Genomic DNA, 18,346 nt, shown 5'->3' on the forward strand with positions numbered 1-18,346 from the left:
TTTGGGGTGTATTTTTACACATACCCATGATGGGTGGGAGAAATCTCTCTGTAAATGGACAATTGTGTGTAAAAAAAAATCAAAAGATTGTCATTTACAGAGATATTTCTCCCACCCAGCATGGGTATGTGTAAAAATACACCACAAAACACATTATACTACTTCTCCTGAGTACGGCGGTACCACATGTGTGGCACTTTTTTTTACACCCTAAGTGCGCTAAGGGGCCCAAAGTCCAATGAGTACCTTTAGTATTTCACAGGTCATTTTGCGACATTGTTGGTTTCAAGACTACTCCTCACGGTTTAGGGCCCCTAAAATGCCAGGGCAGTATAGGAACCCCACAAATGACCCCATTCTAGAAAGAAGACACCCAAAGGTATTTCTTTAGGAGTATGGTGATTTCATAGAAGATTTTATTTTTTGTCACAAGTTAGCGGAAAGTGACACTTTGTGAAAAAAACCCAATTAAAATCAATTTCCGCTAACTTGTGACAAAAATAAAATCTTCTATGAACTCACCATACTCCTAACGGAATACCTTGGGGTGTCTTCTTTCTAAAATGGGGTCATTAGTGGGGTTTCTATACTGCCCTGGCATTTTAGGGGCCCTAAACCGTGAGGAGTAGTCTTGAAACAAAAATGACCTGTGAAATCCTAAAGGTACTCATTGGACTTTGGGCCACTTAGCGCAGTTAGGGTGCAAAAAAGTGCCACACATGTGGTATCGCCGTACTCGGGAGAAGTAGTACAATGTGTTTTGGGGTGTATTTTTACACATACCCATGCTGGGTGGGAGAAATATCTCTGTAAATGGACAATTGTGTGTAAAAAAAATCAAAAGATTGTCATTTACAGAGATATTTCTCCCACCCAGCATGGGTATGTGTAAAAATACACCCCAAAACACATTATACTACTTCTCCTGAGTACGGCGATACCACATGTGTGGCACTTTTTTGCACCCTAACTGTGCTAAGGGGCCCAAAGTCCAATGAGTACCTTTAGGATTTCACAGGTCATTTTGCAGCATTTGATTTCCAGACTACTCCTCATGGTTTAGGGCCCCTAAAATGCCAGGGCAGTATAGGAACCCCACAAATGACCCCATTTTAGAAAGAAGACACCCCAAGGTATTCTGTTAGGACTATGGTGAGTTCATAGAAGATTTTATTTTTTGTCACAAGTTAGCGGAAAGTGACACTTTGTGAAAAAAAACAATACCAAATCAATTTCCGCTAACTTGTGACAAAAAATAAAATCTTCTATGAACTCACCATACTCCTAACGGAATACCTTGGGGTGTCTTCTTTCTAAAATTTGCAGGGTTCCTATACTGCCCTGGCATTTTAGGGGCCCTAAACCGTGAGTAGTAGTCTGGAAATCAAATTCCGCAAAATGACCTGTGAAATCCTAATGGTACTCATTGGACTTTGGGCCCCTTAGCACAGTTAGCATGCAAAAAAGTGCCACACATGTGGTATCGCCGTACTCGGGAGAAGTAGTACAATGTGTTTTGGGGTGTATTTTTACACATACCCATGCTGGGTGGGAGAAATCTCTCTGTAAATGGACAATTGTGTGTAAAAAAAAATCTAAAAATTGTCATTTACAGAGATATTTCTCCCACCCAGCATGGGTATGTGTAAACATACACCTCAAAACACATTGTACTACTTCTCCTGAGTACGGCAATACTACATGTGTGGCACTTTTTTGCAGCCTAACTGCGCTAAGGGGTCCAAAGTCCAATGAGCACCTTTAGGCTTTACAGGGGTGCTTACAATTAGGCACCCCCCAAAATGCCAGGACAGTAAACACACCCCACAAATTACCCCATTTTGGAAAGTAGACACTTCAAGGTATTCAGAGAGGGGCATGGTGAGTCCGTGGCAGATTTTATTTTATTTTTTTGTCGCAAGTTAGAAGAAATGGAAACTTTTTTTTTTTGTCACAAAGTGTCATTTTCCGCTTACTTGTGACAAAAAATAATATCTTCTATGAACTCACTATGCCTCTCAGTGAATACTTTGGGATGTCTTCTTTCCAAAATGGGGTAATTTGGGGGGTATTTATACTATCCTGGAATTCTAGCCCCTCATGAAACATGACAGGGGGTCAGAAAAGTCATAGATGCTTGAAAATGGGAAAATTCACTTTTTGCACCATAGTTTGTAAACGCTATAACTTTTACCCAAACCAATAAATATACACTGAACAGGTTTTTTTTAATCAAAAACATGTTTGTCCACATTTTTCGCGCTGCATGTATACAGAAATTTTACTTTATTTGAAAAATGTCAGCACAGAAAGTTAAAAAAATCATTTTTTTTGCCAAAATTCATGTCTTTTTTGATGAATATAATAAAAAGTAAAAATCGCAGCAGCCATCAAATAGCACCAAAAGAAAGCTTTATTAGTGACAAGAAAAGGAGCCAAAATTCATTTAGGTGGTAGGTTGTATGAGCGAGCAATAAACCGTGAAAGCTGCAGTGGCCTGAATGGAAAAAAAGTGGCCGGTCCTTAAAGAGACACTGAAGCGAAAACAAAAATATGATATAGTGAATTGGTTGTGTACTATGAATAATTACTAGAAGATTAGCAGCAAAGAAAATATTCTCATACTTTTATTTTCAGGTATATAGTGTTTTTTCTAACATTGCATCATTCTATAATATGTGCAGATTACACAACACTCAGCATTCAAAATGAGTCTTTCAGAGCAGTCTGTGAAGTAATGACCTCTCCTCTAGCAGAGAAAAAGTAAATAGTCCAGGAACAGTTGAGATAATAAAAGTCAGATAACAGCCCTCTCCACGACTAACTTAGTCGGAGAGCTTAATGGCTTGTTTGCATAGAGATAACAACTGGAGTTTCTCAACTCTTCCTGTACTGGAAACAATTACACTGATGTATCTGATCTTAATGTTTTATTTCTTAGCTGTGCTACACATACAAATCATAATATCATCATTTTTTTTTCGCTTCAGTGTCTCTTTAAGGGGGGTAAAGCCCACGGTCCTCAAGTGGTTAACTCATATACCGTCTCTGACTTGTAATAACTATGCTGTCTGTCCGTGTATTGCATTGCATTGTCTGTGTCCTTTAACCATTTCAGCCCACAGGGATTTTTCACCTTATGCAACAGAGCAATTTTCACCTCCCATTCATTCACCAATAACTTTATCACTACTTATCAAAATGAATTGATCTATATCTTGTTTTTTCCACCGCCAATTAGGCTTTCTTTGGGTGGTAAATTTTGCTAAGAATTATTTTTTTCTAAATGCATTTTCACAGGAATATTAAGAAAAATATGGAAAAAAAATAATTCTCAGTTTTCGGCCATTAACCAGTTCGGCCTATCTGGACGAGCTTCCTCGTCCAGATAGGCACTGGTGCTGCCGCCGGCTCGTGCGCGCGATCGGGCGCGCCCCCGCGCGCGCTCCCGCTGCCCGCCGCTAGCCCCCCGATCAGTGAATGGGAATATAATTCCCATTCACCGATCTAACTTCCCCGCAGAAATACCGACGCTTTCTCTCCAGAGAGCGCGGTATTTCTGCCCCCAGGAAACAACTTCTCAGCATTTTAGTTCCTAGATGCGAGCTGGTTCGCATCTAGGAATTTTTTCACTGTGGCCATCTTGTGGCCAAATAGTAAACTGCACCCACATACATTTTTGATAAAAAAAAACATTATTTTACATTTAAAATTAGCAGTTTCCCTCCCACACCAAAAATTACCCACATACACTTTTTTTATTTAAAAAAAAGAAAAACAACAATTAAAAAAAAAAAAAAAACAACATAAATAGTTACCCAAGGGTCTGAACTTTTTAAATATGCATGTCAAGAGAATATGTTATTATATTATTTAAAATTATAAGCTTATAAATAGTGATGGACGCAAATTGAAAAAATGCACCTTTATTTCTAAATGAAATATCGGCACCATAAATTGTGATAGGGACATCGTTTAAATGGTATAATAAGCGGGACAGATGGGCAAATAAAATACATGCGTTTTAATTACGGTAGCGTATATTAATTTCAAACTATAATGGCCAAAAACTGAGAAATAATGAATTTCTTCCGTTTTTTTCTTATTCTTCCTGTTAAAATGCATTTACAGTAAAGTGGCTCTTAGCAAAATGTATCACCCACAGAAAGCCTAATTGGTGGCGGAAAAAACGAGCTATAGATCAATTCATTGTGATAAGTAGCAATAAAGTTATAGGCGAATGAATGGGAGGTGAACGTTGCTCGGATGCATGAGATTTTCGGACCGCGGCGCTGAACCGGTTATAGCTTTAAAATAATACATGCTACCATAATTAAAACCTATGTATTTTATTTGCCCATTTGTTTCGGTTATTACACCATTTAAATTTTGTCCCTATCACAATGGTGCCAATATTTTATTTGGAAATAAAGGTTCATTTTTTAGTTTTGCGTCCATCGCTATTTACAAGCGTATAATTTAACCTACTTTGGTTCCTGGACATAGAAACTACGTCCAGGAACCATGCGTGCTCCCGCGGCCGATCGCGCGCCGGCCCGCGGTTCGTTAGCCAGGCAATCAGTGAATCGGGCTATGGTGCCCGATCACTGATTCCTCTCCCCCGCTGAAAAAGTGACAGCTTCTCTCAGAAGCTGCGCCTTTTCTGGCTGTTACCTCCACCATGCGTCGCTCTAAGCGTATGTTACGCTTAGAGTGACATCATGTAAACAAACTCATGGCCGCCATCTTGTGGTCAAAAAGTAATACTACAACTAAAAGTAAAAAAAAAAAAAAAAATCAACACACATATACATTATAAAACAATTGTTTACATCCCACCCTCCCAAAAATACCCAAATAAAATGTTTAACCACTTTACCCCCGCGCGTACGGATTTCTCCGCCCCTTTTTCCATCCTTTCACCCCCAGGGACGGAGAAATCCGTACTCTGCGCACTCCCGCCGCTGTCCGCGCTCCCGCTCGTAAACACGCCGCCCGCCGCTAGTAAACACGCCGCCGCCCGCTCGCCCAGAGATCAACGAACGGGAAAATCCATTCCCGTTCGTTGATCTAAGCCCCGCAATGATCTGCTGCCGCTCGGCTGAGCAGCGCGATCATTGTGAAAAAATAACAAAGTCCCAGCCTCTTTCTACTTCCTGCAAGCGTCCGGAAGGACGCTTGCAGGTCGCATGAAACAAATTGGTAATGTTGCCATCTTGTGGCCAAATAGTAAAACTACACCCTAACCATTTTTTACACACAAATAAACTTGTTTTACACAAAAAATTAACTCCTTACCTCCCACACTCCCCAATTTTTTTTTTGTAATTAAAAAAAAAATAAAAAATTTACAATTTAAAAAAAATACATAAATAGTTACCTTAGGGACTGAACTTTTTAAATATTTATGTCAAGAGGGTATAACACTGTTACTTTATAAACTATGGGCTTGTAATTAGGGATGGACGCAAAACTGAAAAAAATGCACCTTTATTTCTAACTAAAATATTGGCGCCAAACATTGTGATAGGGACATAATTTAAACGGTTTTATAACCGGGATAAATAGGCATATACATGTAATGGGTTTTAATTACAGTAGCATGCATTATTTAAAAACTATAAAGGCCAAAAACTGAAAAATAATAAATTTTTTCCCACATTTTTTCCCATTTTCCCATTAAAACACATTTAGAATAAAATTATTCTTGGCATAATGTCCCACCTAAAGAAAGCCTAATTGGTGGCGAAAAAAAACAAGATATAGTTCATTTCATTGCGATAAGTAATGATAAAATTATAGACAAATGAATGGAAGGAGCGCTGAAAGGTGAAAATTGCTCTGGTGGTCAGGGGGTAAAACCCCTCACATTACAATAAAAAACAAACAAACATGTAAATATTTACCTAAGGGTCTAAACTTTTTAAATATCAATGTAAAGATGACATATTTCTATATTTTTTTTTATTTTAAACTTGAAAATAGTGATAAATGCAAAACGGAAAAAATACACCTTTATTTCCAAATAAAATATTGTCGCCATACATTGTGATAGGGACATAATTTTAATGGTGTAATAACCGGGACATATGGGCAAATACAATATGTGAGTTTTAATTATGGAGGCATATATTATTTTAAAACTATAATGGCTGAAAACTGAGAAATAATGATTTTTCCCGTTTTTTTCTTATTCTTCCTGTTAAAATGCATTTACAGTAAAGTGGCTCTTAGCAAAATGTACCCCCCCAAAGAAAGCCTAATTGGTGGCGGAAAAAACAAGATATAGATCAGTTCATTGTGATAAGTAGTGATAAAGTTATAGGCTAATGAATGGGAGGTGAACATTGCTCAAGTGAAAACGACGGAACGCGAATGGGTTAAAAAATATTCGTAATATATCCTCTTCACATGCATATTTAAAAAGTTGAGACCCTTAGGTAACTATTTATGTTTTTTTTTAAATTGTTTTTTTTCCCATTAAAAATTTTATTTGGGTAATTTTTGGTGTGGGAGTTAAACAGTTAATCTGAAATGTAATAATGTACGTTTATTTTATTAAAAAAATGTATGTAGATGTAGTTGTACTATTTGGCCACAAGATGGCCACAGTGAGATTTGTTTTTTTTTTCATTCTGGAAGCGAGAACTCACTTCCAGGAAGCACTAAGAGGACGAGAAACTTTTTGTTTTCAGAAAAAACGCAGCCTCTGGCTTTGATGAGAAGCCTTTGGTTTTTCTGCTGGGGACTTAGATCGACGAATGGGAAATATATTCCCATTCATTGATCTCTGGGCTAACGGGGTGCGGCATGGGCACGTTGCAGTGTGCAGCAGCTGCCGCCTGGACATGACAATCACATCCAGGCGACAGGAATGGTTAAGCAACTGCCAAGTCAAATGCCTGTAAGTGAAAACCTATTTGGCAAAATAAAATTGATTCTGATTATTGGTAGAGATGCTGTTGGAGTTGGATAGAAAATTACATTTATCCTGAATATTTGTCGTTTGGTTCAATTAAAAATGAAGTAACATCGATTTGTTAAAGCAAAGCCTGAACTGAAAATACTTTTGTGAGATAATGAATCCTGATGTACAGCAGTAATGGGAAATAGAATTTTCCTGGCATGTTAGTACGTGCTGCCGGGTCACGTGAGGCGCCACTGAAGTCAGAGAGGAAACAGAAAGTATGGATGGTGATCCCACCCCTAAACCACTGAGACTGTGGGAGTGTTGCGGCGCCACATCTATGCTATATCTCATCTCTGCCTCCCGGGGCTTGAGGAAATGAAGCAGCACCCTTTATTTTAAATGGAGAAAATGCAAGGAGGAGGGGGCACTCCCACAGCAGGATAAATAAACCTTCAGCAGATTTTGAATCAGTATTGTGATCTGATGTATCAAATTAATCAAATCACTGCCTAATGGGTGTAGGGGGGAATTTATTTTGTATTTAGGCTTTACACTCCAGAGGCAAAAACATCAGGTGATTACCGCATTTGTTTGGTGGAGGGCATGTTTGAGGTGAGGCATCTTCTCAATGTTTGCTTCAGGCAGCAAAAAGTCTAGAAGAACCTTCCTTGAAGGCACACAGTGTGAACGTAGCTTAACTCCTTGTATCATGTAGGACCTCCCTACAGAGCACGAATTTGGAATTGGTTGTGTAGAAGATGTTGGTGTGACTGGAAAGGAAGAATCCTCTATTCATATCTGAATGCAGCCACAAAGCAGCGGGACAGACAGAATGAAGAACTATTTGTACAGAAAACTAGCATAGCCTATAGTCTGGTAGTGAACTGTTTAATGTTTGAAACATTTTGTATGGCTTTTACCTCTCAGCGGAGCAGAATCCTCTTTGAGCACTTACCCATATATGGCTTTGTCCCCGCCATAGATGAAGCTTTCTCTGATCCCTTCACAATTGTCGCTATGTTGAAATCTGTAATGTGCACATGTCCTGGGATGACACAAAGATAAATAGATCTTGTTCAGCATTAAAAGTATTACATTGGTCCAGTCATATATTCAATGAAAAAAACTTGTACATTTGTTTCCAACTATTCTTGTACGTTAAAATCTGTCTTTGACTTGAAGCAAAACTTCAACCATTATGTGAAGGTCATTCCAGACTTCCACAAAGCATGGTTTCTCATAGGCAGAAAGATCAGAAACTATTTACGCTGGCATTTTCCCTCTGAAGGCTGCAGACAACCTGTAAGAAGAGTGACATTGCTAAGGAGGCCCATTTCACACATGAGCCAAACGGATCCGGTGAGCGGATCCGGTCTTTGCTTCACCGGATCCGGATGGCTCTGTGCACATTGGCAAATGGATTGTGAAAACTGATCTGATCCCAGATGGATCGGATCGGTTTAAACTTCGTTTGCCAGCAAATACATACTTAATGGCAGCGGCAGAGGCTTCCTCTTCTTGTGCTGTGATTACACAGTGAGTCATGTGACTAGTCACATGATGCGACATGTAATCACATAACGTGGAAGAAGACAGAAGCCTCTACTGCCAGCCTTTAGGTATGTATTTGACTGCTTTCGGACCGGCAGCCCCAGGACCGCCTAACGCCGATCGGCGTAAAGTTCTGGGGCAGCAGTGTGCAGGAGATCACGTGCAGGCTGCATGTGCATCTCCTGTTCAGGGGGCGGAGCTCCGCCCCTCCTTCAGTTTCCGAGCGGCGATCACCGCTTGGGAGACTGTTAGATGGCTAAACCGCCGTCTAAATTACATAGTACAGCGCTGCGATCTGTACTGGGGACAGCCGTGTGACACGGCTGTCCCCCTGGGGGACACAGAAGCAATCAGCGGTGATAGGCTGAAGCCTATCACAGCTGATCACAGTGACAGGCTGGTGAGGGGAGGGAGGGAAAAGTATTAAAGAAATAGGGGTTTTTATTTAAAAAATAATAAAAATATTTGTCAAAAAAAATAAACATGGGGGGAGTGATCAGACCCCACCAACAGAGAGTTCTGTGGGTGGGGAGAACAGGTGGGGGGAATCACTTGTGTGCTGAATTGTGCGGCCTTGAAGCTTGGCCTTAAAGCTGCAGTGGCTCATTTTACATAAAGTGGTCTGGTCACTAGGGGGGTTTAACACTGCAGTCCTCAAGAGGTTAAGGCCCGGTTACCCTCGCAAACGTTCTGTTCTCCATTGCCTTAGTGCAAAAGCATTTTTGTCCAGTCCCGTTCCGCTGGGCAGAACGGTCCGGAAAATTAGGGCCTGCTGCACTTTTTTGGTCTGGGAACACATCCGTACCAACAGACGCATGTGAACGTTCCAATAGGCTAACATTGGATCCATTAACATCCGTTCCGTTTGTACAGTGTACGTTCCAGTTACATTCCATAAACGCAGATGTGAACTGGGCCTAACCCCCACTACGGCATATCAGGTGATTCAGGCACAGGGATCGGCAGGTGTCCAATACTCTCTAATGCAAATGATTGGTAATGGGGTGCCCAGGTCGTGAATTGGGCACCCGATGCGAATAGTAGCTGATCGGCTACTACATAGGGAATAGCGATTGCAGCTGATAATCTATATGTAGACAGCCATTTGGGCGCTGGGATTAGTGTGAGGTATAACAAGGAGGAGGTTAATTTGTTGAGCAATGTCACCTGCCCCTGCCCTAGGGGATATGAGTTGACTGGGCAAAGTTCATTCCTATGCAATGTATACGGCAATATATACTATGGGCACGGAGATAAAGTCAAAGGGTGGAGATACACAGGAAAATTAATAGTGAACACATCAATTACCACTTGGGCCCCCTCTGCTCCAGAGCCCCGTAGCAGTTGCTATGGCTGTTGTTACGCCCCCGGTGACACATGATTTTGCTTTTTCCTGAACTATTCATGGAGGAAATCCTGCAGATAAGAGTCCCTTTAAATGGATAACTGGTTAATTCCAGTGGTATTAATCTGCTGTGATGACACATTCAGGTCCTGCCTCGCTTTTTGTCTCGGTACATTAGAATGTAATGGGGTTTGGTTCTGTCCCTCACTAAAGCGTTCTACATTCTGCAGTGCTTCACACCTCATTAGTGATCATAGTAAATCAAGGAGGTTCTGCACACGAATGAGCAGCCAGGAATAGGGTCAGTGTGCAGACAGTCTTTACTTATTGTGAAATATAAAAGTCTGAGTCTCCCTGACAGCGCAGGAGAACCTTCTGAATGAACGCCTAGGGTCAGGGAGATTGGCCTCTCCTACATTAACCAACCATTAGTATTTCTTTCAGTTACTGAATGCAGAGACATATACGCCGCGCCGGCCATCAGGATCACTGCCTCTGAATTACAGATTACAGGAATGTGCAGTCACTCATAATAAAATCCCTGACATGACCGTTAGCAAAGAACTGTACATAATACTGTTATCAGTGGGCATGTGAGCAGGGTATGGAGTGAAAGCAACGCTGCCTGCGGCCTCTAATGCTGAGAATCATAGCGGGTCTCCAAAGTATAGGATATTTAAGCAGCAGTTTGACTGGCATCTGTAATTATACTCCATACTGAGCTGTTCTCTCCATGGTATTGCGGCAGGCTTGCTACAAATGTAGACTAGTCTATACAGGGCAAGAATGTGGCTGGTCGCTCAACCCTATGATGGATCTACCTACCAGCAACTTATAAATGGAGAAGGAACATGCATGCATAATAAGAGGATTGGTCAAGGGTTTCAGACACACCTGATTCTGATTTAAAAGCCATTAAATCTGGCCAAAATACAGAAAGATCCGTAAATTGTCTTCTGGCCGACTCAAAGCTCCAGAGCTGCACTTAAGGCACACTCCATGGGTGACCAGGATCCTTAGGGACCGTTGCCCAAAGACTCCTTACTGTTTTACATTCTGGCTTGAGCTGGGATTTGAACCTTTAGTGGGCTACATTCTCCAGGAGGATCCAGGAAACTTCTGGACTATTCAGAAGCTTCCCACTGCTGAGGTAAGCATGTAACTTTTTTTTGATCCTCAGTTCAGATATACTTTAAAGTTTAAAGGATACCTGAGAGCACTCGTAAATTGTAGAAACAGGGGGAGCAGGCATGTGTAGAAAGCAGTCCTCATGCCCACTAGTGTTGTCCGGACCATGAACGATTCAGATCTTTGATCCAAATCTCTTTTGTGAGTCGAATCATCCGAATCATCAAAATTAACGATTCGGTTCACAAAGGGGGTGGAGTCAGGAGCGGCACGCCCCCCCCTCTCAGTGGGCAGGGGGGTCCTGGAAGCAGAGCAGAGATGGATCGCTCAGTTGGAGGGAAGCCAGCCTTGCACAGGGACAGGTAGATGAGAGAGAGGGGACATCGGTGCCACTGCCAGATATGTGTTGAGCACACATACTGGCTATAATGTGCTGCTCATTATAGGCTGTCTGTTCCGTAGTTGTGCATAGTGAACAAATGGGATAGCTTTGGCTCAGAAGCACAGCTCAGTAACTCTGCAGACAGCGTGCTGGGCTAGACCGACAGGGCAGGCACTGTGATTGCAGTGCAATATGATCCTCCTGCACTCTGCTCTAAACAGCTGCACTTAACTTCTCCCTAAATTTATGATGAGTGTTGGAGGTGAGAAAAGGGCACATTGGGGAATGATTTATTTCACTGTGAGATGTTTGCATTCAAAGTATGCAGATGAACATATAGGTGAAATATATTTAAAGCATATGATTACAACATGTGGGTAATGTGAGCAAAAAACATTTCTGCTCTCTGCTCACCCCTCTTCGTTCACCTCCTCCCTTCTCTGTCCACTCCCTGCCCTTCTCTGTCCACCATCCCCTGATTTCTGTCTGTCTACCCCACTCCCCTTCTCTGTCCACTGCAGGGAAAGTCCTGTCCTGCTAGTCATTTCACCCCCGAATGCTTCCCTAGCAAAATGATTTGAGATTCGGATCAAAGATCCGGATCTTTTCAATGCATGCGCAGAGCACTCCTGGGCACGTGTGCGCGATCATTGACGCGTCTCACTGAGTAGCACCTGCGCACTACTCAATGACCTGGCCGACCTGGAAATAGCTTCGGGGGAGGGGGGGGGCTTTAGGAGATAACGGAGGGGGACAGAGGAGAATGGGGGGAGCAGTGGGCATGAGGACAGCTTTCTACACATGCCTGCTATCCCGTTTTTACAATTTTCGAAAGCTCAGGTATCCTTTGAGATATTTTCTGAACTTTTTTTTTTGTAATTCTAACTCTGCTTTATTAAATAAGGCTAATGGGTGGGGCTATATCCCAGAATTGGACTCTCATTATTCGAATCAAAGCTTTCAAAGGAGGCCTGGCCTGAAGGTGTCCTGCCGACTGCCGAGAAAGCCCTGCTCTATATCTTATACAACCGTGATGTAATATAAATTAGGTGCTTCCATAACTTATATTTATCTAAGCCGTAAATACATATATAGAGATCCTGTGGGTTTATAAGAGCCTAGGCTGCCCTGCTTAATTAAACGGTAAGCAGGTTTCTTCTGTTCTGCTCTTCAACTCAATGACATTTATTCAGAAGACAAGCTGGAGTTTATTTCCGGATGGAAAGTGATACACGATTGTGACAGGAATGTAACCTTGAGAAATTCTCCTATTCGCATCTTACAGTGAAGGATTTGAGGCTGACAGAACAGGTACTTGAAATAAATGTCAAGGTATGGCAGGAAGCCTCTGCTCACACATATTTATAATAGATGAGTCTGCCCCATAGAAAGGTGAGAATGGAAGTACTGAATGAGAGTAAAACGAGTCCCTGACTGGGGCTGGAGATCTCAGCAGGTAAGACACTGGCTTTTTCAATAACCTAGATCCTTGTATTTGAAACTGTGATTTGACAGCTCATATCCCTTAGTGACTGCAGCCTTTGTCACATGCCTAAGCTACACAGCTAGACAAAGGTACTCAGGTAATTACCAAACACACAGGGAATCATCCCTGGTTGCCTTGTGTAAGGGTAGCTCCAGACAACCCGTATGTGACTTGTCAGTGCCAGAATCACTGCGCAGTATGTCTGGAGGTCTTAGAGCGAAGTAGGAAAAAGGGGGCAGGAGCCCATATAGAAAAAATGGTGCAACAAATGGCCCCTCTTGGTGGTAATCTGGTGTCTCCAGGCGCCCAAATTTACCTTCACAGTCGCACATCGTGCCTTTGTGGAATGGGGGGAGGGGTCAGCTCAAGGAGTGGGATTTAGGGTTAGGCGCCACCAGGGGGAGTTAGGTTTAGGCACCACCGGGGGAGGTTAGGCTTGGGCACCACCAGGGGGGTTTTAAGGGTTAGGCACCACCAGGGGGAGGGGCTTAGGGTTAGGCACCACCAGGGAGGGGGACTTAGGGTTAGGCACCACAGGGGTGGGGATCTTAGGGTTAGGCACCACCACAGAAGGGTTCTGTGTGAGAGTAGGGTTTTAGTTTAGCCATTGTAACATGAAAGTAAATATTTTGCCATCAAAATTCACTAGTACCATATTGCTAACCTTAGCAATATTTTACTATTGGCAATCCATGCGCCCTTTTTTCTAGGTGCCTTTATTTAATGTATGTGTGCCTGGGACCATATAAAAACATATTCAATCCAAAATGTAGCCTAAAACTATAAGACGTTATCATTCAAAAGTGGCTTGTGCTCAGCACAGCAGATCAAGATCAGATGTTGAAAACTGGAATTACAGAAATCTGTAGTAACAGGAAATGGACAGGTTGTGACCCCACTGGGGGCCTGGAACTAATAGTCCACAAGGTGTCCTCCCTCCACAGCTCCATGAAGCTGTCCTCTCTACAATCAGCACAAATAAAAAATTCCATCATGTGTGGTTAGTGCTATGTTCGTGCCCATTTGTGCTGCTGCTTTCGTTTTGAAGATAATAGCATCTATTTTTTTTCTAGGTGATGAGGTCACTCAGCCCCCCCTACAAGGGCGCACGAACATGAAACTGGTATGGTTGGTGTGAGAAAACGCGGAAAAGCCGCCGCGTGTACTCAGAACAAGGCGGCTGATTCCGTGTCCAACGCGGCGGTTGGCACGCGTAGGCCTACACCTAGTAGTATGGCCGAACGCAGAGAAACCGCCGCATGCCTTGATAGCGGTGCGGCGGTTTCCGCGTCCAGCGCGGCGGGTGCTTTACATCACATGTCTGGTGTGGCTGGGACTGATATTCCACACAGCTTCAGAAGGACTCGCGCACGTGCTGAGAGGCAGAACTTATATGACAGCCAGAAGGGAGTCAGCTGACCAAGCCGGTCAGCTGACGGCAGTACCACTTCCCATTGGTCCAGCACAAAGGGGAGGCGCTGGAGAGCGCTTTGCTATATATACTGGGTGCTGGTCATTCTCTGGTTGTCTGCCGTTGCGATCACTACGTGGAAGCACTCAGACCTGTTTGTCAGAATTTGTGTTATTCTCTAGACTAGTTCCAGGGTGTCGATGACTACGGAGCTCACACCCAAGACTAGGAATACTGTGTATTATCTGTGTTATCATTCAGACTAGTTCCAGGGTGTTGATGACTACGGAGCTCACACTCAAGACTAGGAATTAGCTTTACCATCCTGTTATACTTCAGACTAGTTCCAGGGTGTTGATGATCAAGGAGCTCACACCTATAGACTAGACATTGTTGATTATTTGTTATGACCTTCTGCTTTCCTGACCTCTCTTCTGATTTCCGATTCGGTACTTCACTATATCTGATACTCCGTTGCCAAACCTTGCTAGCCTTAGGATTCCGAGTCTGTCTCCTTCCTCTGTACCTTGTTTGTCTGTCTGTTGCCGACCTGGCTTGTCCGACCTCGAGAACTATCTCCTCTGTTTAGAGATAGTTCACAGATTTGTCAGTGACACTCCACCATTGGTGTCACTCACACTCTGGTCCTTCCCATTCTCAGCCTGACTCCTCCCCTTGGGGAGCCTCAGGCTTTTGGAAGGAGCCTGTTCTTTGGGCAGTGTCTCTACGGCCTTGCACCCTCTATACGGGTGCTCTCCTCTAAGTATTACTGTTGCACCAAACACTCATATTACTCAGGTGTCCAGAGGTTAGAGATACAGTGGTGTGAAAAACTATTTGCCCCCTTCCTGATTTCTTATTCTTTTGCATGTTTGTCACACTTAAATGTTTCTGCTCATCAAAAACCGTTAACTATTAGTCAAAAATAACATAATTGAACACAAAATGCAGTTTTAAATGATGTTTTTTATTATTTAGTGAGGAAAAAAAACGCAAAACCTACATGGCCCTGTGTGAAAAAGTGATTGCCCCCCTTGTTAAAAAATAACTTAACTGTGGTTTATCACATCTGAGTTCAATTTCTGTAGTCACCCCCAGGCCTGATTACTGCCACACCTGTTTCAATCAAGAAATCACTTAAATAGGAGCTATCTGACACAGAGAAGTAGACCAAAAGCACCTCAAAAGCTAGACATCATGCCAAGATCCAAAGAAATTCAGGAACAAATGAGAACAAAGTACTGTAACTGAGATCTATCAGTCTGGTAAAGGTTATAAAGCCATTTCTAAAGCTTTGGGACTCCAGCGAACCACAGTGAGAGCCATTATCCTCAAATGGCAAAAACATGGAACAGTGATGAACCTTCCCAGGAGTGGCCGGCCGACCAAAATTACCCCAAGAGCGCAGAGAAAACTCATCCGAGAGGCCCCAAAAGACCCCAGGACAACATCTAAAGAACTGCAGGCCTCACTTGCCTCAATTAAGGTCAGTGTTCACAACTCCACCATAAGAAAGAGACTGGGCAAAAACGGACTGCATGGCAGATATCCAAGGCGCAAACCACTTTTAAGCAAAAAGAACATTAAGGCTCGTCTCAATTTTGCTAAAAAAACATCTCAATGATTGCCAAGACTTGTGGGAAAATACCTTGTGGACTGCCGAGACAAAAGTTAAACTTTTTGGAAGGTGCGTGTCCTGTTAAATCTGTCGTAGAAGTAACACAGCATTTCAGCAAAAGAACATCATACCAACAGTAAAATATGGTGGTGGTAGTGTGATGGTCTGGGGTTGTTTTGCTGCTTCAGGACCTGGAAGGCTTGCTGTGATAGATGGAACCATGCATTCTACTGTCTACCAAAAAATCCTGAAGGAGAATGTCCGGCCATCTGTTCGTCAACTCAAGCTGAAGCGATCTTGGGTGCTGCAGCAGGACAATGACCCAAAAGACACCAGCAAATCCACCTCTAAATGGCTGAAGAAAAACAAAATGAAGACTTTGGAGTGGCCTAGTCAAAGGCAAAGCCCTGACCTGAATCCTATTGAGATGTTGTGGCATGACCTTAAAAGGCAGTTCATGCTAGAAAAACCCTCAAATAAAGCTGAATTACAACAATTCTGCAAAGATGAGTGGGCCCAAATTCCTCCAGAGCGCTGTAAAAGACTTGTTGCAAGTTATCGCAAACGCTTGATTGCAGTTATTGCTGCTAAGGGTGGCCCAACCAGTTTTTAGGTTCAGGGGGCAATTTCTTTTTCACACAGGGCTATGTAGGTTTTGAGGTTTTTTTTTCTCACTAAATAATAAAAATCATCATTTAAAACTGCATTTTGTGTTCAATTATGTTATCTTTAACTAATGGTTAACGGTTTTTGATGAGCAGAAACATTTAAGTGTGACAAACATGCAAATGAATAAGAAATCAGGAAGGGGGCAAATAGTTTTTCACACCACTGTATATCTGATTATCGGTGATACTGCAGATCATCAATAATCTGGTATATATCTGTATTCTCGGTGATACTGCAGATCACCGATAATCAGATCCTCTCTGTGTTACACTGATCGTTACAGTTGGGTAGTGTTCTGTTCGTGGGTGGACATAGGCCTCTGCAGGCCATGCAGCTGCACAGGAGCCCCAAGTCCTCTGGGACCTATGCAGCTGCACCACAGCCACATTACCCTCTAGGTTCATGGATGTGTCAGCACCCAGCCTATTCACAAGCCGACTCTTCCTCCGTGTCACTAGCCCTATGTAGTTGTCGTTCCCTCCATGTGGCTGTCTCTCATTCATGAATTTCATTGCTTTGTGAAGTGTTGCAGATGATGGCAGCAAGATATACATACACAATAATAATATGGTAGAGAGATTTTAGGCTATGACTATGGTAGAGATTAGATTGTAAGCTCCTGTGAGAACAGTCAGTAACATAACTGTCCTTTGTAAAAGCACTGTGAAAGATATATAGATACAGAAAAATAATAATGGTATGGTAGGTTTTTTGACCATTTACATTTTTACAAGTTTTCGTTTTTTCTTAGCAACATGTGTACGCTTCACGAGGAGTAGTAATAATTGCTTATAGCCCAGTTACAGTATGTATGAGACATTAATGAATAGGAAGAAAATATGTTCAACTATAATACAGTGCCTGCAGAATACGACTTAGGTTCACATACTTTTATGCTATTGACAGTTTTTGGATTAACCCATGATTTGTTATGACCATAGACACAGAACATTTATATCATGCTTGTCTCCTGGCGGACTCAAAACCAGAGCTACAGCCACTAGGATACGCTCTATAGGCAATAGCAGTGTTAGGGAGACTTGCCCATGGTCTCCTACTGAATAGGTGCTGGCTTACTGAACAGGAATAGCCGAGATTCGAACCCAGGTCTCCTGTGTCCGAGGCAGAGCCCTTAACCATTACACTATCCAGCCACCATACCCACCATACCCACCTACATGGGGTCCGCTACACAGGCCTCGATTTACATCACAGGACCCTATAGGCACAGATACCCTGGCACCCTAGACTTTGCCCTCCATGAACCTACAAACCCCCACCGAACTGCACCATGAGTGTGCTGGCTGGCCCAGCTGTCACTTCTCTCTTACTTCCCTTGCCCATCATAGGTAGCTACAGGTATCCCTTAGCATTAGGTAGCCAGTGGTACCCTCAGTATTAAGTAGCTAGAGCTGTCCACTATCCATGACTGATGGGAGATCTCTCCAATTGAATGCTAAGAGCTGGTGAGAGTAACCTCTCATTTACACTTTGCTCAGAACTAAGCGAAGGGAAGGCACCAGGGGAGGGGAGTGAGCCATCTTTCCATCATCAGGCACCTGTAGGCACGTGCCTACAGTCCCTTTTGGTAAATTCGGCCCTGCCGCTACATTTATTCTGTAGAGGGGCCCACTGTTGGGTTTGTCCACCACTGCCTATGTTTGAGCTCATTTATGTTGCAGAAATCAACAGTCTATGTTTTATAGTTTTTGAGATATTCAAGTTTTTATAAAGGTCAAAGTTCACTCAGCCATTGCACTGTTTTAACGTTTTACCTTTATAAAAACTTGCATATCCCTAAAACTATGAAAGGTAGAATGATGATGGTAATGAGCACAAACAGAGT

General features: G+C 42.6%; 1 protein-coding gene across 2 annotated transcripts in view; it reads right to left on the reverse strand.

Moving 5' to 3' along the window:
• STK32B (serine/threonine kinase 32B) overlaps positions 1 to 18,346 on the reverse strand; it is a 258,548-nt gene that overhangs the window by 79,801 nt on the left and 160,401 nt on the right. For both annotated transcript variants that reach the window (XM_068277282.1, XM_068277271.1), the window contains exon 6: positions 7,866 to 7,955. In XM_068277282.1, coding sequence (XP_068133383.1) covers positions 7,866 to 7,955 — 90 coding nt within the window. The remainder of the gene's footprint in view (positions 1 to 7,865; positions 7,956 to 18,346) is intronic.

Source organism: Hyperolius riggenbachi, chromosome 1, assembly GCF_040937935.1.
Source record: "Hyperolius riggenbachi isolate aHypRig1 chromosome 1, aHypRig1.pri, whole genome shotgun sequence".
Lineage (NCBI taxonomy): Eukaryota > Metazoa > Chordata > Amphibia > Anura > Hyperoliidae > Hyperolius > Hyperolius riggenbachi.